General features: G+C 31.9%; 1 protein-coding gene and 1 long non-coding RNA gene across 2 annotated transcripts; both read right to left on the reverse strand.

The window, feature by feature from the left end:
- Nucleotides 1-3,577: 3,577 nt before the first annotated feature.
- Nucleotides 3,578-5,211, reverse strand: LOC132615954 (uncharacterized). Its single transcript, XR_009572910.1, has 2 exons — nucleotides 4,516-5,211; nucleotides 3,578-4,018 (listed from the first exon to the last, which is right to left on the reverse strand). It is a non-coding gene; the product is annotated as an uncharacterized LOC132615954 (long non-coding RNA).
- Nucleotides 5,212-21,397: 16,186 nt separating this feature from the next.
- LOC132613914 (putative disease resistance RPP13-like protein 3) lies at nucleotides 21,398-24,789 on the reverse strand. Its single transcript, XM_060328210.1, has 2 exons — nucleotides 22,184-24,789; nucleotides 21,398-21,654 (listed from the first exon to the last, which is right to left on the reverse strand). Exon 1 carries the CDS (start codon nucleotides 24,784-24,786, stop codon nucleotides 22,237-22,239), a length of 2,550 nt encoding a protein of 849 aa, XP_060184193.1. The 5' UTR covers nucleotides 24,787-24,789; the 3' UTR covers nucleotides 21,398-21,654; nucleotides 22,184-22,236.
- Nucleotides 24,790-25,759: the final 970 nt, after the last annotated feature.

The raw sequence follows: 25,759 nt of genomic DNA on the forward strand, positions 1-25,759 counted from the left end.
ACACTAGGAAGTCATCTTCCATCAAAATAGGGAAAATGACTTCCTCACTTAAGGGTGAGTCATTGTCCATAGAACTATATTTAACTTCATATTAGTTGCTCCAATCAACACAGACATTTTTACTAATCATTTTTGTCCTGTGTTTTGATTATTCTATGTTATCTGTGTAGTTTGCGTTACTTCATTTCCATATTGATTTGAATCTCTTAGCCTTATCTGACCTCTTTTTTATGTCTTTATTGAGCCGAGGGTCTTTCGGAAACAACCGTCCTACCTTGGTAGGAGTAAAGTCTGCGTACACTCTACCCTTTCCAGACCCCACGTTGTGGGATTTCACTGGATTGTTGTTGTTGTTGTTATTAGTATTAAAAATTTCATCAAGAAACTCTCTGATGTGCTAATATTATTATTAATTTGTAATATGTATTTTTCATTCACCGACTAAACACGGATTAACAGTTTTTAGGAAAATATTTCTCGTGAAAATCAAAATCAATCACATCTGTCATACAAGACAAAATCTCAGACATAATTTATTTACTTATAGACAATTACTCCCTCCGTCTCGAAATATTTATCACGGTTACTAAAAATAGTTATCTCAAATTATTTGTCGTTTTAGAAGTTCAATGCACAATTAATTATTTTTCTCTATTTTACCCGTAGTAGAATTTTGTCATTAATGGAGATAACACATAAATAGAGTAAACATTTTAATGGAGAGAGATTATAACTTAGACATAAATAAGGGTGAATTTAGAAAATACCCCTCCTGCCTCCTAATTAATATTTCTTAAGGGGCGTCTAAAAAAAGGTCAAATAATTTGACGTGGTGGGAGTATTTATAGTTGACTTATTTTAGTAAGTTGATAATATATTATCTTGATGGTATAAAAATTAAACTAATACTAACAATCTGCGGCAGAGTAAGTAAAAGCAATTAAAGAATCATTAGGGGATTGAGATTTGTAACCTCTACGATTGTGAAATAGGACTCACCCAATTTTGACCCACCACATTTTGAATTAATTAGTCGAGCTTCTTGAATTTCAAACAAAATAAAATAGGTATTCAGAAAAGTCAAAAATATATATTTTTTTAAACTAGTTTTGGTGTTATTTTGCCATTTCACTTGGCAAAATATCCTAATATATGTTATGTATATTTTACGTAAATTTTAAGTATTAATTATGTTCAAAATAAATGTTTAACTTAGTACTTATTTAAAATTGTCAAAATCAAAGTCACTTACGATTTAATTGCGATAATTAGTCCGTATTTGTGTAAAATAAGTACTTTACTTTGTTCAAATCAAAAAGCTTAATTAACTAATTGAGTGATTATTTCGTCTCATTTTGTCTCAAATTGGCCTAATCTCTTACAATTGAAATACAAAAGGTCACCTTTTAAAGTAATTTTTAGCCACTTTTTAATTCTCAAAGCAGCCTCTCCTTCAGCCCAATTAACAATTCCCCAACCCAAAATTTACGCAGACTCAACCCATTACCTTTATTTTTTGGGCAAAAAACATATATATACATCATAAGAGGGTATATTTACAGAACATGACGATACTTTTTAATTTACAAAACATAACATTAGAATAGTTACAAAATCTATGCAAATCCAGTAAAAAAATGAAAATATGGTTAAAAAAAAAATAAAAAAAAATCACGCAAGTAACGGCTTCTACTGATCTTCTTCCAAAAATTTCTCACTTATGATATTCTCTCACTTCTTCCTAATCTCTCCATGATTTTGTACTGAATAAATACGCTGGCGAATCAAAGTCGATACACAAGCAATTTCTACATACTCTGATTCTCAAACAAGCAGATTTCAAATTCAAAAGAGATACACAATTATTCATTGTGGGGTAAAAAATGAGCATAGTAGGCTATTTAATCCCCCCTTTTGGACTTTTTTGTCGAGGAACTGAATGTGATTGAAGAATCGCAGATTCAAAATCGATGCACAATAGAAGCTTCAATTTTACGTCATTGACATCATTCAATTTTGTCTTCAAAATAGAACGGATTAAAGCTTTCATCGTTCAACAATGGCAGATACCATATTTCAGTCAATTTTGATTCAACACTATGGAAGATGAGACTAATTAACAGGTAAATATATGTGAATTCAGATTTTATACACAATCTTGTACGCCATTGAAATCATTCAATTTCAACTTCAAAATCATCCACTGTATGAAATTTCAAAATTTATACATATCTACTTCAAAATAGTACGGATTGAAGCTTTCATCAAGTAACAATGGTGGATAGCATTTTCCATTCAATTTTTATATATACAACAACGGGGGAGATGGGACTTAACATGTAAATATATGTGAATTGTGAATATATTATGTATACAATCTGTTAAAAACACATGATTTGGTTCAAGAAAAAATCTGTATATATATTGTATAAAAGTTGTATGCTTTTTATTACATGAATAATTTGTGTTTATTTGATTCTAGAAAAATGTGTATAAAACATGTATGATTTATGTATAACATATGTGTATATAGTTGTAGGAAAAGGTTTATGTGTATTTGGTTCAGAAAATAGGTTTCTGTAAACACATATATGAATTATGTATAAAATATGTATATAAATTATACATATTGTAAATTGTATAAAAACTGTATAATATATGTATATTTGTTGTATGTTATGTGTATAATTTCTGAATTACTGATCAAATGTGTTGTTGATTGCAGTTAATAACTTCCTCTGAATTCATATATATATATAGTGACTGATGGTGTTAAGAGGTTCATATTGTGCCTTCGAACTAGAAAGAGTACTTCATTCTTTGGTTACTATCGAGTGCCAACACCAACATGTAGAGGACTACTACCTTGCCTACTATATCAATTAAAAAAAAAAAAATCGATACGTATGCAATACCGGTTGAACCTCTTTCATGTGTAAGTACATGGTATATATCATTGCATATGTTTGGAAAATTGTGTTGCCCCAGATTTTGAAAGACTGCAGAAAGGCAAAAAAGTAAGAGAATGAAATAATTTCATGATGTGAAATTGAAGAGGTCAAAGGTGACATGCATCCGATATGGTATAGTGAGGCACAACAGGATGACTTGTAGCAATGTTCCACAGAAAAAATAAAATTTCGTGATGCTAGCTTTTTTGAGATTTTTTTTTCTTTAGTGAGAGTGAAAACATGTTACTTGAGTACAATTTTAATACAAATAAAGTTACAATTTGATATTCTTGATATCAGTATGAATTTGGTTATCAACGATATGTGTTTGGTTTCGGCTAGATATAATAAAATCTGCTTTTTGTATGGATTTTGTATGTTTAATGTATGAATATTGTATCCATATGTAACAGACCCATGCATATTTTAAGTATTAACATGCATATTTCATACATATGCTATACATACTATACACCACTACTGCATTGCTTTTATACACATTTAAAATTAAAAAAATCTGTTAAACATGCTTGAAATAAATACATGTGGAATATCTAAATAAATCTATGATACCAAATTGTATGTAAAATGTATCAGTAGTGAAGTAATAAAGTAGAATCTGAAAATGGTAAGAACATAATATTATATTTAGATATATTCATAGCAAAATGAATTACAATATTTGCATAACAAAACAAGCAAAAAACTAAGATGGGTCCAAAGAAAACATAAGAAGTCACCAACAAACCATCTTTTTACATCAAACACAAACCAGCTAGTTACTCTAATAACTATTTTTGCACTTTTCGGTTGGGTCGCGACATCCTCAATCTAAGATTTATCTTGAAAGACCCTAACCAATTGCTTTTTTGGTACTTTGGCTTGATCAAAAAAGTGGAAATTCATCGATGTCATGCCTCGGAGTTTGCGACGAAATCGTTGTCTATGCCGCCTTTCAAACTGTGTCACAATGACAAATTCTCTAATACCAAAATAAAGCTTTTTCCCATTCAACTTAACAATGAAAATATCGTCCCATTCAAGTTGCGAATGAGCTATGTCTGAACCTTCAATCAAGAAATAATCAAACAGTGAAATCCATGAACTTAAGACGCGCCTTAATTTCATCGATAACATCCACGTTAGTCTAATAACACTAGCTGAGCCTATTTATTTCTTTCCTGAATAAATAGTAAGTAACAGATTGTACATATTTCATTCAAACATAAACAAAACACATTTTTATTCTGATGCACACCAGTTTATATACAAAATATATATATATTTCATACAATCAGTAACCATACACATCTCAAAAGGTGGTACAACCCATTTTTATTCAAAAAATAGTAATCAAAATAGATTGCTCATATTAAGGTATACAGAAATTATACACATTTCATACACACAAATAAAAACACCTTAAAAAACTACAACACTTTATATACACTATCCACACAACCAACTCTGAAAATATTCTAGAACTAAAATATATAAATTATATACACAATACATACAATCGAACTGTAAAAATAAATAAAATAAATCTCAATTTTTTTTATACCTTTCGGCTTGACTTTCTTCTTCATCGTCTTCTTTAATGTTTCGTGTTTGGTTCTGGCCATATCTTAGGACTCGTTGAATTCACAATTCTAGGATTTTTACGGGGAGGAACATCATTGAAACTTTTTACTCATTATTTCGCAAAAACAAATGAACACGAAATACACATAAACTCTAACAGTATAGGATCAATAACACTGTTAATACACAAAAATAACGATGAACAGTAAGAATGGTGAAAGAGTGGTTGAAGAAGGCAAAATCGTGATTTGAAGTGGAGGAAACTGTAGTTTGAAATTGAGAGAAAATCACACTAGGAATATTTCTGTAGAAAGAGAAATATTTTGAAATGATGGAATTAAATGGGTAACTGCCCAGAGTTCAACCCAAAATCGGATCCCTAAATTTTAGCACAAAATCGTGGATCTGTGCATAACCCAAATCTTGTATGTTTTGTAAACTTGTTATGTTTCATAAATAAGAAAAAGTATTCTTATGTTTTGTAATATAGATTTTAACTAGTATTATTAGGTCATTTTTTCTTATTTGGTCTCTCAACCCCAATCAGTTCCTCATTTCTCCACTAGCATAAAAAACCAAACGAAACCATAACTCAGCCCAATAGAAAAAACCCGATCCAGCCCACTCCTCTTTAATTTCCCAAAATACCAAATTCTACCCCTGAATTTTTTTCCTCACACAGCAACCAAACGAAACCCTAGCAGCCTCAAACACAGCCTATTTGTTCAAACCCTATAAATTGGGGTTCATTTCCTCATTTTCCAGGGACAGTTGTGTTTTGGATTTACTTTGAAGACAAATCACTTCCCCTTTCATTTTTGTGTTCTGTTTTCATTTGGATATGAGCCGAGAGTCTTTCGGAAACAACCGCCCTACCTTTCAAGGTGGGGATTAGGTCTGCGTACACTCTATCCTTCTCAGACCCCACATGGTGGGATTATACTGGGCTTGTTGTTGTTGTTGTTGTTTTCATTTGGATATGTTGTTATGTTTGCCAGAGTTATTTTTAGTTTCAGTTTTTTCCTTCCAGGTTCTTGTTTCCTGCCAATGAGTGTGTGTTTAAATGTTGTTCTCTTTAGTTAAAATGTTTTCCCTAGCTAAAAATGAGTTATTTTCAAGTGCTTTTGCTGCTCTTATTTATAACCATGTATTAATCAAAGGAACAAGTTTTGGACAGGGAAAGAATGTTACTGTTTAAATTTCAATCCATCCCAAAGTAATCTGTTGATCCTCTCCTTGCGATTCTAGAGTGATCCAAGATTCCTACTCCTTTACCGGACCTAGAAAAATCATTGTTACAAGGTTCTGAATAGCTTTCTGTAGCTATCCGGAGTTTAAATTTTAGTATTTTCACTAAGTTATTCCCTTTAATACATTTGAAGAAGTTGAGATAGTCCATTCCTTGTTTGAGGTATTTTTGACTGATAGTTTAAATTAGAACTTGAGCCCTCGTTTTATAGTATAGCTTAAAGCTCATGAATACAACGTCAGTTTACTGGTGTTTATCTAGTATAGTGTGGCAAAGTAGTTGTTGCTCTTTTCAGTTGGTGCATGGCTGAAAATTAACTCTCTAAATCTTGTTTGAATTCAAAAGTTGATCCTGGGACGATGCCTTGCCTTACCTTTTTCACTTAAGCAAATTGATGAATGATTGTAACAACTTATTCACCCCTCTGGTGAACTTGAATTCCCACGTTTAGAATTAGTATTCTTATTTGCTGAAGTTCTTTAAGACTATTCGTATTTCATGTTTTGTTTGAACCTTGTTAAGAGAAATCCCGAAAACGTGTTAGAGGCTGCTATTTGTCTTGCCTATATTCTCCAGTAAAGTATCTCATTTAATCTTGTTTGATTCCCTATTTAAGAGTGTATCAATGAATGTGCTTATAAGTTATTTTGAGGCTGTCTTACTAGATCATTAATCTTGTACTTTCATTTTTTCTATGCATAAACCTCGACGAGTCAATGGACTCCTCCGTCATTGTGTGTATTTTCATCGAGTCAACCCCGTAGCATAATATATTTTCATCGAGTCAACATAATATGTTTCTTTTCCTAAACCTCAGATGACTCCCAGGCAGAACGTGATTCTTAGTTGCTAAATTGAGTACTTTTCTCATGATAAATTTTGTCAAATGGTTTTTTTTTCTTTTTCCGAAAATGGATTAAAGATCAAATGAGATTAAGTGTTAAGCACTAAAATGGAGTACGTTCTTTTGAACTGTTTACTCATAATATTATTTCAAAATGTTGGCTTGAGTTCGAGAGATTTTTTTTTCAAAGTTAATAATGGCAGATTCTGTCCTTTTGAGCTGCGTGCGAATTTAAGAGAAATGAAGTCTTAAATTTAATGTCCACACATATCTTCCCAAAAACAAAAAATATAAATTGGAAGGTAAGGCTAAAGTATCAACAAGACTAAATCCAAGTAACCATTTTTTTCAAAATTGAAATGTTGCACGAGCTGGACTTTGTCAAAGCCCAAACTTATTAAACTCGAGAACTTGTTGAAATAACTTAAAGATCTCTCGTATTTTTGAGTAATAAACAAGTGAATTCATTAACGGATTAAGAAGTTGGATTATATATATAATTCAAAATCTCAATAAGTCGTGCACATTTGAAGGAATTAAACCCTTCATAATTAGCTAAATTATGAGTTAATTCACTCGTTGAGTTAATGACATAATTGAAACACTAAAAAAATGATTTTCAAAATTAAAACACCTCATAAAGCTCATTTTTTAAATAAAATATACTTCTTCTTCTTCTTCTTCTTCTTCTTAGCCATGAATATGCCACTTTTAAACCATATACATATGAGTCTTAAACACATTTTACAAACTGAGTTATACAAATTTTAGCCATAAAATGCTAGATCCGTAGGTAAACCGCATTGGGCGGATTGTTAATACCGAGGTGCTTAAAACCTTCCTTGGGCAATCACCAGAATCCTTACCCGTTCTCTAAATTTTATTTAAAGGTTTTCAATAATTAATCTTCAAATTTGGTTTCCTAATTCCCATTCAATAAATTAGGTGGTGACTCTGTTTGATTCACGACAAAGAGCCAAAGTTATGCGAACCTTTTATGCGTGAGCGTAAAAGCGGACCGTAACAAGGACATCAAATATGCTTGAAAATGGGAGAAAAATGTATAACTCAGAAGCAGTAGACATAAAATTGAGAACAAACAGCGTGTTGAAAGGGTCCAGTTATGCAATTAAAGTTTAGAAAATCGAAGCGTGAACATGTGGTTTGTGGAAAAGAAGAAAATGAAAGGTCACATTTTCAAAATGGACAAAGGTGCAAGCTAAGCGAAAGGTACATTTTTTAAAATATCCATATTTCCAATTATGTGATTAGAGTTTAGAAAATCAAAACATGAACATGTGGTTTGTGGAAAAAAAGAAAATGAAAGGTCACATTTTCAAATGGGACAAAGATACAAGCTAAGAGAAAGGCGCATTTTTGAAAATATCCAAATTTCTAGTGGCCCTTGGCTAGGCCTTCAAAAAGAGTGGCTGAATATGCCCTTTTTTTAACTTTTCTTTTGATATAGTGGAAAAAACAAACTAAATAAGTAGGCGTTTGGCCATGAAAACCAAATTTTTTTCACTTTATTTGGAATTTTGAAGCTGGAGTTGCGTTTGGTTATAGTTTTTTGCAAAGAATATTTGGTCATTTGAATTTACTGAAAGTGAAAAAAGTAAAAACTTCAAGTTATATTTGGAATTTTCATGTCCAAATGCTCAGTTTCAAATAAAGTGAAAAAAAAATCCGAAAAAAAGTGAAAATTTCTCATCAAGCGGGTCCTTAAAGATCTTAAAATCTTAAACATACTCGAATGTTCCGAGTTACTCTTGTGAAACAACCCCAGCAGATCCCTTGTTTCTTCTAAACTTGAATGATTTCTTTTTAAAACGGGTTCTACGCCGTGCAAATCTGGATTAATCGAACAGAACTATTTGCTTGTTGTCAATTTTTTTTGGTTAACTGTTTAGGACCTTGCCCTCCTTTTATTTTCTTAGCATCTCATGAACCTTTTAAACCACAGTCTAAAAATTCCTTTTGAGAAAACATTAGATCACAATCTAGTGTTTTAGGCTCAACAACTTATGAGCAAATATCAGACTCAAGTCTAATGCCTTGAATGGCAATTTTTCAAGGGCTATATTTACATAACTTTTCAAAAGAGTGACAATTTAAGTGATGACTCAACAAGTGCTTAAAAAAAAGGCACCCCGGTGCACTAAGCTCCCGCTATTTGCGGGGTCCTAAATGGTAATTTTTTCAAGGGTTAGATTGTACGCAATCTTACCTTGCATTTCTCTAAGAGGTTGTTCCCATGGCTTGAACCTATGATCTCCTGCACCATGGCAACAATTTTACCTGTTACGTCAAGGGCTATTTCCACTCAGACCTCAAGAAGGGCTATTTGCATAAACCAACCTTAATGTTTAAGTGGATATCCACCTGATATCAGATGATTATACTAAAAAAAAAACTAAAAGAATGACACCATTTATGTAACGATTCAGCCTGGAATCCTCCGTAGTCTTGGTTAAGATCAAGTTGAGGAAACTGCAGCAGCTGATTGTGAATTTGGTTGCATAATTACAGAGAGTCCCATTCATTATGTGATTAAAACTTAACTAGAAAATCTGACACATGAACATGGGGCTTGTGGAAAAATATACACTATGTGGGATCAAGAGATATGTTGTACAATGGTCCACAACCAAAATTTGTTTGGACGTCTTGATATTTTCGTCCACATTTTTATATTGAATTTAAAATTATACGAACCAATAATGAAAGTAAATATTTATCCGACTAGAAGTAAATCATACTAACTTGGCTCTTAAAAAAAAAGGAAAAAAAATACTATCTTGGCTCTTTCGTTCTTCTTTTTATTTTTTCCTTTTAATAAAAGTATTTTCTTGTTCTAATCAATCAATGTTTTATAAGTTTCTACACCAATTGATATTGTTATAGACATTTCTCTCTCCGCGGACAATTGAAATTAATAAATGTCTATGTTTTTTTTTTGGTTCATTATCATAGGCAATGACAAAGATTAAAGCTAAGGGAAAGGTACATTAGACCTGCTCGATAGAAGGGGAGGTGGCCTGGTGCGGAGGGATTATATAAAGATGACGTTGATGATGGAGTTGAGGCTCAACGTGAAGACCATCAGGAAATCATCGATATGTTGGCGTTGATCTAGTGATTTGTTGAGGATATAACTAAGTAAATAAAAATGTATTTTCCTTGATGGTTTAAGGTTTTAGATTAGCGAGTCACGTACTTTTTATGATATTCCCTCGGTCCAAATTTATGTGGCAATTTTCGCTTTTCGAAATTTAATTTGACTAAATTTTGAAGCTAAATTGGATTAGATTAACTCAATATTTTAACATTAAAATTTATATATTTGAAAACTACATGAAAAGTAATATAGTTGCAACTTTTCTCGTATCAATTTGATGAAAATATACATCTTAAAATGTTGGTCAAATTTCATGCGGTTTGAATCTCAAGAAGCGAAAAGTGCCACATAAATTGGAACAGAGGGAGTATTAGAGTAGGCAAAAGTCGTGAATTCGAGCCTCATCACCACATATGAAATTCACGTGCTTCACCCATGAAAAAAAAAACATGCCCATGCATGAGAAAGCGTGTTGAGAGTATAATTAAGTAAATAAAAGTGTGTTATCTGCAACAACGTAAACTTTTAAATGAGACTGTTACAATTCTACATTGTCTTGGTAGCCCTAGTTCATGTACGTTGAGTCCCGTTTCATCAGTCTCCTACCTCCGGCACTTATATGTTATGATTTAACTCGGAACTTTTACTGGCCTTAATACTTACTTATAACAAATAACATAACAAACAACTAGAGGTGGAAAAATAGCTTCATCTATTTTTCTAATTAAGTTAGTTGTTCTGCTTTCTTGTTTCAATATGTTACTCCCTCTATTCTAAATTTATGTGATATTTTTCGCTTATCGAGATTGAAAGTTCTTGATTATGACCTGGAATTTGGACATAGAATCTTTAAGTTGTTTTAAAATAAAATTACATATTTGAAAACTACGTAGAAAGTACTATAAGTCACAATAATTAACAATTTAAAACATTTAAAATGAATATGAATGGTGGTGAAAGAAGATTTTGTTTGACTCTCAAAAACCAAACACCGCCACATAAGTTGGGACGGAGAGAGTATGTTTTTTTAAAGTGAAACAAAACTCTCCAAATCCAAAGTAGCAACTTATGGGCAGAAATTATTTTTGCAAACTTATCTTAACTTTTAACTTTATGTTAGTTGCTCCAATCAACGGTTAGACATTTTCATTAATCATTATCACTTAAATTTTTTTCTTCAAGAAACACACTTTGATTTGATAACATTATTAATTTTGATATATATTTTTCAAAAAATTATTTTCAATTAATTATCCAAAAGCCTGTCCTGATGAAAACAAATTTGATGGAATTGAGGGATCGTCTCTAGCAATGGACATAAAATTGAGAACAAATAGCGTGTTGAAAGGGTCCAGTTATGCTATTAAAGTTTAGAAAATCGAAACACGAACATGTGGTTTGTGGACAAAAAGAGAATGAAAGGTCACATTTTCAAAATGGACAAAGATATATCCAAATTTCCAATTATGTGATTAAAGTTTAGAAAATCGAAAGACGAACATGTGGTTTGTGGAAAGAAAAGAAAATGAAAGGTCACATTTTCAAAGGGACAAATATGCAAGCTAAGAGAAAGGTACATTTTAAAAATATCCAAATTTTCAGTGGTCCTTGGCTAGGCCTTCGAAAAGAGTGGCTGAATATGCCTTTTTTTTAACTTTTCTTTTGATATAGTGGAAAAAACAAACTAAATAAGTAGGCGTTTGGCCATGAAAACCAAATAGTTTTCACTTTATTTGAAATTTTGAAGCTGGAGTTGTGTTTGGTTATAGTTTTTGCAAAGAATATTTGGTCATTTGAATTTATTGAAAGTGAAAAAAGTAAAAACTTCAAGTTATAATTGGAATTTTCATGTCCAAATGCTGAGTTTAAAATAAAATGAAAAAAAATCCGGAAAAAAGTGAAAATTTCTCATCAAATGGGTCCTTAAAGATCTTAAAATCTTAAACATACTCGTATGTTCCGAGTTACTCTTGTGAAACAACCCCAGCAGATTCTTTGTTTCTTCTAAACTTGAATGATTTCTTTTTAAAACAGGTTCTACGCAGTGCAAATCTGGATTAATCGAACAGAACTATTTGGTTGTTGTCACTTTTTTTTGGTTAACTGTTTAGGACCTTGCCCTTCTTTTATTTTCTTAGCATCTCATGAACCTTTTAAACCACAGTCTAAAAATTCCTTTTGAGAAAACGTTAGATCACAATCTAATGTTTTAGGTTCAACAACTTATGAGCAAATATCAGACTCAAGTCTAATGCCTTGAATGACAATTTTTCGAGGGCTATATTTACATAACTTTTCAAAAGAGTGACAATTTAAGTGATGACTAAACAAGGGCTTAAAAAAAAGGCACCCCGGTACACTAAGCTCCCGCTATTTGAGGGGTCCTGAATGGTATTTTTTTCAAGGGTCAGATTGTACGCAATCTTACCTTGCATTTCTCTAAGAGGTTGTTCCCATGGCTTGAACCTATGATCTCCTGCACCATGGCAACAATTTTACCTATTACGTCAAGGGCTATTTCCACTCAGACCTCAAAAAGGGCTATTTGCATAAACCAACCTTAATGTTTAAGTGGATATCCACCTGATATCAGATGATTATACTAAAAAAAAAAACTAAAAGAATGACACCATTTATGTAACGATTCAGCCTGGAATCCTCCGTAGTCTTGGTTTTCACTTCAATCAAAGCTGGAAAAAATCTAGGAAAAGAGAGAAAGAGATAATATTAAGATCAAGTTGAGGAAACTGCAGCAGCTGATTGTGAATTTGGTTGCATAATTACAGAGAGTCCCATTCATTATGTGATTAAAACTTAACTAGAAAATCTGACACATGAACATGGGGCTTGTGGAACTTTTACCGGCCTTAATACTTACTTATAGCAAATAACATAACAAACAACTAGAGGTGGGCAAATAGCTTCATCTATTTTTCTAATTAAGTTAATTGTTCTGCTTTCTTGTTTCAATATGTTACTCCCTATATTCTAAATTTATGTGATATTTTTCGCTTATCGAGATTGAAAGTTCTTGATTATGACTTGGAATTTGGACATAGAATCTTTAAGTTGTTTTAAAATAAAATTACATATTTGAAAACTACGTAGAAAGTACTATAAGTCACAATAATTAACAATTTAAAACATTTAAAATGAATATGAATGGTGGTGAAAGAAGATTTAGTTTGACTCTCAAAAACCAAACACCTCCACTTAAGTTGGGACGGAGAGAGTATGTTTTTTTAAAATGAAAACAAAACTCTCAAAATACAAAATAGCAACTTATGGGCAGAAATTATTTTTGCAAACTTATCTTAACTTTTAACTTCATGTTAGTTGCTCCAATCAACGGCTAGACATTTTCATTAATCATTATCACTTAAATTTTTTTCGTCAAGAAACACACTTTGATTTGATAATATTATTAATTTTGATATATATTTTTTCAAAAAATTATTTTCACTTAATTATCCAAAAGTCTAGCCTGATGAAAACATATTTGATGGAATTGAGGGATCGTCTCTAGCAATGGAAGGTCTTAACTTATATATTCATTCAATGATTAGACAACAACAACAACAACATATCCAGTGAATCACACAATGTGGGGGTCTGTCATTCAATGATTAGAGAATTCAATATTATTAAAAATATTATTATAATTTAACTTTTATACTGGCTAAATATCCTTGCATTTATCATGGTACACATGTGAAGCTCAAGAGGAAACAATTTTTGTTTAAATAAAGAAAAAAGAGAAGACCATAAAAGTTGACTATCATGTGGTCTACTTCACTCATCGGCACCATCTTTATCTATTTTTTTGTTGAAAAAATTTAACTGAAAGAAAAAACACAAGATATTATCAACAAAAGTAGAATCTACCGCCAATTGTTGGTCTTTAGCTATGTACTTACACAATTAAAGTGATTAATATAGACAACTCATCATACACTTAAGTCATAGAATTTCGAAAGTTATTGTTCTGTAAATAATTGGACAAACTTTAAACTTACATAAAGGAAAAGCAACAACCTAAAAATTATACCTGATACTAACAAATCTGCGGTAGAGTAAGTAAAAGCAATTAAAGAATCATTAGGGGATTGAGATTTGTAACCTCTACGATTGTGAAGTAGGACATCATATATGCTTGAAAACAGGAGAAAGATGTATAACTCAGGAGCAGTAGACATAAAATTGAAACAAATAGCGTGTTGAAAGGTCCAGTTATGCTATTAAAGTTTAGAAAATTGAAACACGAACATGTGATTTGTGGAAAAAAAGAGAATGAAAGGTCACATTTTCAAAATGGACAAAGATATATCCAAATTTCCAGTTTTGTGATTAAAGTTTAGAAAATCGATAAATTTAGAAAATCGAAACATGAACATGTGGTTTGTGGAAAAAAAAGAAAATGAAAGGTCACATTTTCAAAGGGACAAATATGCAAGCTAAGCGAAAGGTACATTTTTGAAAATATTCAAATTTCCAGTGGTCCTTGGCTAGGCCTTCAAAAAGAGTTGCTGAATATGCTCTTTTTTTAAACTTTTCTTTTGATATAGTGGAAAAAACAAACTAAATAAATAGGCGTTTGGCCATGAAAACCAATTATTTTTCATTTTATTTGGGATTTTGAAGTTGCAGTCGTGTTTGGTTATAGTTTTGTAAAGAATATTTGGTCTTTTGAATATACTGAAAGTGAAAAAAGTAAAAACTTCAAGTTCTATTTGGAATTTTCATGGCCAAATGCTGATTTTCAAATAAAGTGAAAAACAAAATACGAAAAAAAGTGAAAATCTCTCATGGCCAAACAGGTCCTTAAGGATCTTAAAATATTAACCATACTCAAATATTCCGAGTTACTCTTTCGAAACAACCCTAGCAGATTCCTTGTTTCTTCTAAACTTGAATAATTTCTTTTTAACAAGAGTATTTGTTTATGAAATCTGCACAAACTTTTCACTTCAATTTCATATCATGATTGAAATTCTAAATTTTCCAAAAAGTAGGATTTCAAATTTTTTTAAATGTTAAACTTGACCCATAAGTTTATAATTTGCCAACAAAAACCCATAATTTTAAATTTTGCAAAAATATACAGCCCAACATAGTTGAGGTAACATACATTGTGATTACTTTTCTATTACTTGAATTGATTAAATTAATTATGAAGTTGTAGGGGTAACTCTAAACTATGTGTTGCTTTATGGATTCATTTGACGAATTTGAGTAACTTGACCTGGAATTGAGTTAGTTGGCATCTGGAGCTGAACTGTGATTTTTTTTTTTTTTTGTATACTGTTGTATTATATTGTTATTGGGCTACGTCACGTAATAATTTGTGTTGGGCTGTATATTTTTGAAAATTTCCCTTTTTCTTTTCTTCATAAGAAACTTGAGTTGGAAGTTTTATTATTTAACGAAGCATCTACGTTGTAATATCTGTTGTATTTAATTTCTACCAATGTTTCAAATTTTAGGTAACACATGGAACTTCCCCTCTACTTGCTTAGGATATCTACTAAGTTGCTCGGACTAGGGTGCGGGTTTTCGATACAGGTACGGATTCGAGGGTCGAATTCGGCAAAATCTAAATATTAGGATTCGGGGTGCGGATTCAGGTATGGATGTGGGTGTTGAGATTCAGTTAAGAAAATTCAAAATTATGAAAATATAGCACAACCCCTTGAATTCTTTGTTTATCTCTGTTTTACCTGAAACATGAAACAACGAATATGAGATAAAAGTACTATAATATTGAATGTATGCCATTTACCATATCTTAAATCTATTTTTGCTTTTATTTTGAGAAATCAAAATCTCAATTTTCCTCCCAAATTTGTCGATGGACACCGATCAAAGTATCCAAAGTTGGTTGACCGAATCCAAAATATATCCCGCATCCGTCAAGTCTCTTTGAGAAGACAGGTTCGGAATAAAAAATGAAGAGTCCGTGCAACTTAAGATATCTATATATGTATATATCCTGAATGTCTATTCGCAGCAGCATGTAATTTGTCAACTGCCGTTTGTGAAAAACCGATGCGTGCCATTGTCTCTCATTTTTATTTTCTCTGTAGTGGTATTTGGTGTTGTTTCTGTCATTGATACAATTTTGATCTTAATTACTAGCATGAGATGAATGTGAATCAACATTTAAGTAGACAGAAGAGGGATCAAAGAGGGTGCCATCTGATAAGCTTAAAGCAAGACCTATATCAAAAACATGTAGACAGTTATGCTCTTTAGTGTGTTCATCGGAAGTGGGAGTTGTCCATGATGTTTGGCAAAATGACTTCTGTCAAGTCAAACACTCCATTATTTGATGTCACTCAAAGTTCGGTCCTTTTAAGGTTAGATCACATCAGGCAAAGAAGGCATGTAATTAAATTTGAGTCAGTAAATTAGACTTCTAATGATTGATTATTTTGGCATGCATTGCATCTTTGCTTTTGCAGTAAAAATGTTGTCCTTTATAGTTAGTAGAGTCTGTCTAAAACAAGAAACAATGAGGCATCGGATATTTGAGCTTGTGTGTACAGAATCAGGAAACTCAAAAAATAAGGGTCTATAATAAATCCACAAGGGATTTGGAAATTTGTGAATCGCATTGCAAAAAATATACTAAAGCTAGTTAGATAAATGAACTCTTCTGCTATGCAAGTATGAGCGAAAAGCATTAAAATGTAGACAACAGAATCATATACCCTTTTTTTAAAAAAAATTTATAAAGAGTACCGTGTACCATTTTTAATAGCATAATTTAACAAACGCATGACATATCTAATAAATTCTAAACTCTCATTGTAATGTCTTGATACCAAACAAAAATATAATAACTTATTTAGGAGTAACTATTTTCACTTAAAACACCTTGATCAAATTATATAGTTAACCAAAACTCTCATTCTTGCAGGTAAATTTTTCTTTCCGTCTCAAGTACTTATTAAATTGACTCCTTAGGTTTGGCAACATTTTTAGAGTAGGAGTTGGATCTTGAGTGCTGAATACTTGCGGGCTAGCAGTTTGATGATATTTAGAGAGTAAGATTTCTTAATACCTTCCACAACTACTTCTTTAAGATTCATTATAATAAGCATTTTTCCTCTAATTATAACGAATGTATTTAAGTGTTTGTGGACTGGTTCATATGCTGACAGGGTATCATAAAAGATTGGTTCATTCATTCAAAACTTAGAGTCCTCTATGATACACACATGGTATATACCAGATACTCTCAGGGTATCATAAAAGATTAACTCATACCTTCAAGAAAAACACTCAGTTCTCTATGATACCAACCTGGTATACTATATACTGACAGGGCATCATAGAGGACTGACAGTAATTCCTTCAAGAAAAACACATAATCCTCTATGACAGTCACCTGGTATATATCATATACTGACCAGGTATCATATATGCCATATTCATTCCTTAAAAAATAATATTACTCAATCTCTGTGATACCTACATAATATAAATTATATACTGACAGAGTATCATAGAGATTGGTTCAATCCTTTAAAAAAAACTACTCTGTCCTTTATGATACTCACATGGTATATATCATATACTGACAGGTTATCATAGAGGATGTTCATTCGTTCCAAAAAATAGTCCAGTCCTCCATGATACCAACATGGGATATATTATATACTCATAGGGTATCACAGAGGGTTGTTCCATTCCTTCAAGAAAAAACTTGGTCCTTTAAATACCAACTTGGTATATGTCATATACTAATATAATATCTTCAAGGATAAGTTTGTTTTGATATTTTAACTTTTATATTATTTTTAGTAACTTTTACTTGTGGAAAAAGCAGAAAAGTTGAGTCTTATTTTATATAAGTTTTATTTGCATTTTTAAAATAAAGAAATCAGAAAAATATGTTTCAATTAGCTTTGGTTTTAATAAATAATCTAGTTAATTTAGTCTAATTATTTTTCATTACATCTTGTTGAGATCTAATTATTAGTTTTTTTATATTCTTATTAATCTATAAATAATTAGATTTGCACTGGGTATGTTGTTATTTTTTTGTTGTATAAATAATTAGCTAATACTTTTGTTATTGTATTTTTCTTTAAACCTTGAAATTTTTTATGGGTACAGTACTCAAGTTTTAATTACTAAACCCATCATCTTATTTGAGTTATGAGTTCATAGTTCATTATTTACAACAATGAAATCTATTGACATAGAAAATCTAGGTCTAGGCAAAAAGTCACGGGTTCAAAAGTTATGGGTTCATTTATTTTAGAGGCTTGATGGACTCGAGGTTTATAGATTTCCCCCTAGGCTTATAACCTGAGATATTGAAATTCCTTGTGACTATTGTTACTGCAAAACTTTCATATGTGCTAGAGTTGTGACTGTGTCTGATTACTTATCTGCTTACTTATTAGTTGCTTCTTGTTTATATGCGTGAACTAACCATTATCGGCCTATGATACCTACGAGCCTTGTGTTGTGCTCATACTACTCTTGCTACACTCATTGTGGAGTGTAGAGTCATTTTCAGGTGATGTTCGGAGTCTCACAACCGTTTCGAGGCATCAGTCAAAGGCGTTTGGGTGAGCTATTTGAGATATTGCAACCCAGAGTCTCTCCTTAGATTTCTGTTGTTCTCTATCCTTAAACAGAAGTCGTATCCAATTTGAGTCTGTTATCTACTTCAAATTGTAAACTTCTTAGAAGTTCTTGTATTAGTCTAGACCAGGTTTTGAAAATTTCTTATAATAAAAGTATTTATTCCGCATGTTGTATCAAATTAAGGTAGTTACCTGAAGAGTTCGCCCACCAGGGAGGGTTAGTGTGGGTGCCCGCATGATCTATTATTTGGGTCGTGACAAGTTGGTATCAGAGCTTAGGTTACCCGGTCTATAAGTACAATAATAATTATACAGAAGTGTGGGTTTTAAGTAGAGATGGACACGTCTGTCTTTTTATCATTTACTAGTTTAGCGTACGTGGTTGCACGTGTGTATCGTGTAGTAAAAATTGTGTTATTCCGTTTGTCGTATTGTAATCAACTATCATACATCATATTAATGGATAATATTCTCTATTTAAGGATTGATTAAATCAACTAAGATTAAAAAAAAATATTCAAGAAAAATATCAAAATTTTCTCAATTTCAAACTTTTTGGGTTTAGACTGTGATTCTTATATATTCATTCAATGATTAGACAACAACAACAACATACCCAGTAAATCCCACAATGTGAGGTCTGTCAATGATTACGGAATTCAATACTATTAAAAATATTATGATAATTTAACTTTTATACAGGCTAAATATCCTTGAATTTATCATGGTACACATGTGAAGCTCACGATGACACAATTTTTGTTTAAATAAAGAAAAAGAGAAGCACATAAAAATTGACTATCATGTGGTCTACTTCACTCATAGAGGAATTGTTCATTCGGTCCAAAAAATAGTCCAGTCCTCTATGATACCAACATGCGATATATTATATATACATAGGGTATCACAGAGGATTGGTTCATTCCTTCAAGAAAAAACTTGGTCCTTTAGATACCAACCTGGTATAAGTCATATAATAATAGAGTATTATCGAGGATAAGTTTGTTTTGATATTTTAAGTTTTATATTATTTTTAGTAACTTTTATTTGTGGAAAAAGCAGAAAAGTAGTCTTATTCTATGTAAGTTTTATGTGCATTTTTAAAATAAAGAAATCATAAAAATATGTTTCAATTAGCTTTGGTTTTAATAAACAAGCTAGCTATTTTAGTCTACTTATTTTTTAATATCTTCTTTTTGAACTCTATTTTTTATATTCTTATTAATCTATAAATAATTAGTTTTGCACTGGGTATGTTGTATAAATAATTAGCTAATACTTTTGTTATTGTATTGTTTTTTTAAACCTTGAAAATTTTTATGGGTTCAGTACTCAAGTTTTAATTACTAAACTCATCATCTTATTTGAGTTATGGGTTCATAGTTCAATATTTACAACAATGAAATCTATTTTACATAGAAAATCTAGGTCTAGGCAAAAAGTTACGGGTTTATTTGAACCCATAACTATTACTCCCTATGTGAAATACCATTAACCTATTGAAAAAAGGCTCATAAATACCCTCCTTCCACCTTTTGGTCTAAAAATATCCTTCCATCCACCTTTTAGTTCTAAAAATAACCTTAATGTTTGTTTTTTACTCAAATATACTCTTTAAACTAACAGAATATGTTTTTTTATTTTTTTTATCGGAAAAGGTCCAAAAATACCCTTAACCTATTGAAAAAAGTTCATAAATACCCTCCTTCCACCTTTTAGTCTAAAAAATATGAACGAAACTGTTTTTTTTTTTTTTTGCATTTCGTGAATTAATCAACGAAATATGTTTTTTTTTTGTTGCATTTCATGAATAAAAAAATGAAATAGAAAATTATAATTTTTTTTTGCATTTCGTGTATTAAAAAAAATAGGAAATTATATTTTTTTTTTCATTTCGTGTATTAAAAAACGAAATAGAATAAAAAAAAATAATTTCGTTCATATAAAACGAACTTGGAAAATATATTTTCCAATTTCGTTTTTATATGAACGAAATTAATTTTTTTTTATCCTATTTTGTTTTTTAATACACGAAATGCAAAAACAATATAATTTCCTATTTCATTTTTTTATTCATGAAATGCAACAACAAAAAAACATATTTCGTTCATATTTTTTTAGACCAAAAGGTGGAAGGAGGTATTTATGAGCCTTTTTCAATATGTTAAGGGTATTTTTGAACCTTTTCCGATAAAAAAAACAAAAAAACATATTTTGTTAGTTTAAAGGGTATATTTGAACCAAAAAACAAACCTTAAGGTATTTTTAGACCTAAAAGGTGAATGGAAAGATATTTTTAGACCAAAAGGTGAAAGAAGGTATTTATGAGCCTTTTTCAATAGGTTAAGGGTATTTTTGAACCTTTTTCCGTTTGAGTTATGGATTCATAGTTCAATATTTACAACAATGAAATCTATTTTAGATAGAAAATATAGGTCTAGGCAAAAAGTTACGAGTTTATTTGAACCCATAACTATTACTCCCTATGTGAAATTTTCAGATTACGAGGGTCAAATTTTATAATTTTGACATAGATTTTTTAAGTTTGTAAAAAAAAATTATATATTTATATACATAAAAAGTACTTTAAATCCTGATAATTTATAATTCAAATAATTTATAAAAAATATAAGAAAAACGTGGTCAAAGAACCACCTCGTGACTTCCTAAGTAAATTGAAACGGAGGCAGACAGTGGCAGTGACCATCATCCAACTACCTCGAGATAGAGCGAACCCATAGGATACATCATAATTAACTTCATTAGACAATTGATAACTAAATAACAGAGAAGTTTAATAAATCTCAACATATTAGTCATGGATAACAATATCTGAATCATCTTCCCGTGCTGAGTCATAATCCTTAACAAATACATCACCCGTAATGAAAACATCTAAGAATCTCTACCAGACACCCCATGATAAGTAAAGTCTAAGAATTAAAAAGCATAAGCTAGATGAAGAATCTGCATTTAAGCAGTAAAAGAGAGTAAATGAAACCATTTTTACAGAACAATTAATTAAAACATCATAATTTGCAGAACAATTAATTAAAACACCACAAAATCGTTCTTGCATAGAATCCCAGAAACAATTCTATTCAAACCAATTCCACACACTCACTAAAACAAAAAATAAAAGGAAATTAAACACTCGAAAATCAAAGCAAAATATTCAAGTTTGAGATAAGCTCTCATTGACAACCCTGAAATCTGATTAATGGTGATATAATGTGAATGTCTTCAAGTGGTTCGCAACAATACCTGCATTCACCATTTTATTTTCCACAAACAGCTAGTTGCTTCTCCTGTTTCACCCAAATTGTAAGACATAAATAATAATTAGTATTCAATAAAAGACAACAAATTTATCAATTACCTAAACTAAAGAGTAATTATAATGTTCACTTAATGGTGACAGTCATTTTCTATAAAATTATATTTAACTTATATTAGTTGCTCCAACCAATACTGAAACAGTTTTAATAAGTTTTACTATTCAAATTTTCATCAAGACACTCTCAAATGTGCTATTAGTATTATTATTAATTTGTAATTGTAAGATACATGTTTTCGAAGTTATTTTCATTCATCGATTAAACACGAGCAAACATTTTTTAGGAAAGTATACCCATGAACATCAAAATAATTACTTTTGTCATGCAAGACAAAATGTCAGCCAAAATTAATTTACTTATAGCCAAGTATTTGTAATTGACTTTTATTAGTAAGTTTATGATTAAAAAATAAATAAATTAAACCTATTACTAACAGATAAGTGGCAGAATGAGTAAAAGCAATTAAAAGAAATGGTGATTAGGGATTGGGATTTGTTACCTCTGCTATTGTCAAAGAGGCTCAAGTAAGACATCATATATGCTTCAAAAGCTTCATAAAAAATCAGATCCCTTCAACATCTCTTTCATTCTCTCAGGAATCTCGTTTAGCTTTGGACATTTATGGATACCAAGACCTCTAATCAGAGGCATTGCACTCGCGGCTAAATGCCATCTTTCTAGGTTGAGAAGACCTTCAAGACGAAGGAACTCCAATTGACTGAAGTTGTTATCACTGCAGGTAATTTCTTTTCCTGAATAAGCTCCATTTCTTAATACGAGATCCCTTAGGTTTGGCAACATTCCCAAAATAGACATCGGATCTTCCATGAGATTTGAGGCAGAAAGGATCATCATTGTGATTGAATTTGGAAATGGGGGCAGTTTTTCTATTCTCCCAATTAAGAACAATTTCTGGAGCTTTTGACAAGAACTAAGAAATTCTAGGGCTGGGAATGATTCACGAGGTAGTTCACACCCCAATTGGAGAGTGCTAAGGCTTTTCAAGCTGCTAATGTTGTTTAGGGAGTAAGATTTCTTAATACCAATCATGTTTAATTCTCGAAGATTGACTAAATCAACAGGTTTAACATCTCGCCACTGATCACAACGAATTTCTCTAAGAACTTGAAGACTTGTGAGTTTGTTTATATGTTGCAGAGGTTCTGAATATGGAGCAAGTAAATGTCTTAGATTTACCAGGTTAGCTGTCTCAGGAGGTAGTTGGCATGGGTTTATTTGGTCGTTTTGCACATCAAGTATCTGTAAATTTTTGAGGTTGCCTATGGAGGAGGGAAGAACACGAATACCTCTCAATCTTAATAACTTAAGGTGGTACAAACTTCCTATGGCATCAGGTACTACCAAATGATTCTCCAAGCACAATACATGTATATGTTGGAAACCATTACGGAAGTTTATAATATTCGACTTATCGAAGAACATAACTGACCTTAACTTCAAGTTAGAAAGATCAAGTGCGAGGTACCTTTGTGCTTGACCATGAATGACATGTCTGAGACATAAGGGGGATATGGAGTGCTTTGTTGGATCATAAATGTCAAAGAAGTTTACCTCCAATGCCTTTTTTATGGCAAGATTCCGAAGTAGATCATGAATCCTGCAGTGAATAACTTTTTCCCATAATGTATGTGCCACTTGAACCAAACTTCGTCTTATCAGCTCATTCAAGAAGCTTTCAGCAACATCCTCCATTCTTTCTTCTCCATTTGGTATGAAACCTTCGGCCAGCCACAACCGCGTTATGTTGTCAGCATTTATCGTACTATCTTCTGGAAAAATACCAAAGTAAAGAAAACACTGCTTGAGCTTAGTTGGCAAATCATTATAGCTCAATGATAGTATGTAGGAGATTTCAACAGAGTCATCTTTAATATTCTGCCAAAGGTGGTCCTTCACCTTTTGCCATTGTTCTATCCCCCTTTTATGCGAAAGGAGTCCACTTAATACAACAACCGCAAGAGGTAAGCCTCCACACTTGTCCACCATATCCTTAGCTAGCCTTTCCATTGTTGGGACCATTACCTGAACATCAAGTAGTTTCTTGCAAAAGAGGTCCCAACTCTCTTCTTGCTTAAGGTAACGGAGTTTATGGACAAAACCTTTGTTATCTGCTCTTTCGGCAACATCCTCCTTCCGCGTGGTAATGATAACTCTGCTGCCATTCTTGCTATCCGGGAATGCTCTTTTCAGACTTTCCCAAGCTTCTTTATGCCATACATCATCGACCACCACAAGGTATTTTTTCTCTTTCAGTAGATTCCGGAGGTGTCTTTCTAGATCTGTCACGTCCGTCATCTTTTCCAACAGATCTAGAATTTCGGTGTCACATCCTTTGATGGATTTGATGATATTTTTTAGGAGATCCATTGTGTTATACTCTTGAGAAACACAAATCCAACCGCGTGTTGAGAACCTAGAGACTATATTAGGACTATTGTAGAGGTTTCTCGCAAGAGTGGTCTTGCCTAGTCCGCCCATACCATAAATGGAGATGGCGCTTCGGTGAGGCTCTGCTTTGAGAAGTTCGGCTAGCAATCTTTCTACAACATCCTGAAAGCCAACAAAAATCTGATCTTGATCATCCACGTAGGAGGTAGTTCTCCTCAGTGTTGTAACCATGGCAGACCGATTGTTTGGCCGATTACTTGGCCCTTCTCCTGCAATATGATCGATATTTCTAATACCATAAGTCTCTCGTCTGCGAGAGATATCCATGACTCGCTGCTTGAGGGATTGGATCTCCTCGCTGACATTGTAGAATTTGGCCTCCTTCTTACAGATGCAAGTGCAAGCTTTGAGACGACTAGCAAATCCATCGTCATCGCGTTTACCAGCCTCAAAGCTGTAAGTCTCTAGTATAGCGACAGCATCATTAGCAACAGAGTTGATATCAAACACCCATTGTTGAACTCTATGATCTCCAACTTGCTTTTCTTCTGCATCTTTGAGGAAAGACTGCATGAAGAGAAGCTCATTTCGAAGCCACTGCACTTCCTCTCTCAGACTTAAACGCAGTTTAGCTTTCTGTATGAGGAAATTCCCCAGGCTTTCAATTGCAGATGACACAACGGCATCAACCATTTTCAAGAGTCTTGATATTTAGTATACTCAAAGCTGGAAAAAAAGGGGCTGTATGGAAAATATTGGAAGAAAGCGGGAGAAAGAGAAACAGTAGAGATAAAACTAAGATCAAGTAGAGATGAATACTGTTTTTGTGTTAATGAATTGAGTATTTAAGATGGTCCATTAATAAAGTGATTAAAGCATAAAAAATCCGACGGATGAACATGGGGCTTGTGGAAAAATATGTGGAGAAAAGTTAAAAAGTAAGAATAATATGTGCTGTACAGTGGTCCACCATTTGGACAATAATGGGCAAAATGATACAAAGTAAGTATATTTTAAATCAAGTTGGTTGCTACTGCTGCCAGAAAGAAGTTGATATAAAGTAAGTATATTTTAATATGTTGCTAGTTATCATTTAACTACTGTTATATTTTAATTGTTTCAAGTTTGACCAGCCATTTCAATCCACGCTCAATAATTGATGTTTGTTGGATACGAATTGAGTGTGTAAGATGGTCCATTAATAAAGTGATTAAAGCATAAAAATTCCGACAGATGAACATGGGGCTTGTGGACGGGAAAAGTTAAAAGTAACAATAATATGTATTGTATAATGGTCCACCACCTAATAATGTTGTTTGGATTGGACTTTGGACAGTAAGGTGGTTTGATTTGCTGTTTTGAAAAGATGGTATTATGTTTTTGGATTTTGTCTTTATTTGGATGTTTTTCTTTTTCTTTTTTTCAATTTCGTATTTCATGGGGATTTCAATTTAGTTTTTGCGTAATATATTTATTCGTGAGTTAATCCAAAGCTGGATTTGAGATCAATTAAGCAATCTCAAGCATTATTATTGAAATGTAGGAGATTTGATTAACAGATTTGGGATGCATTGTGACATTTTAGCTTTTATCACAATTAGGACATTCATATTAATTCTAATTTCTTGCTTCAACCACGGATTATTTATGTAAATTAAGGACTATC

The sequence above is a fragment of the Lycium barbarum genome, chromosome 10, assembly GCF_019175385.1.
Source record: "Lycium barbarum isolate Lr01 chromosome 10, ASM1917538v2, whole genome shotgun sequence".
Lineage (NCBI taxonomy): Eukaryota > Viridiplantae > Streptophyta > Magnoliopsida > Solanales > Solanaceae > Lycium > Lycium barbarum.

Bases quoted from the DNA above. Each gene is read 5' to 3' on its own strand.
- LOC132613914 (XM_060328210.1), bottom strand. From the start codon at position 24,786: ATGGTTGATGCCGTTGTGTCATCTGCAATTGAAAGCCTGGGGAATTTC.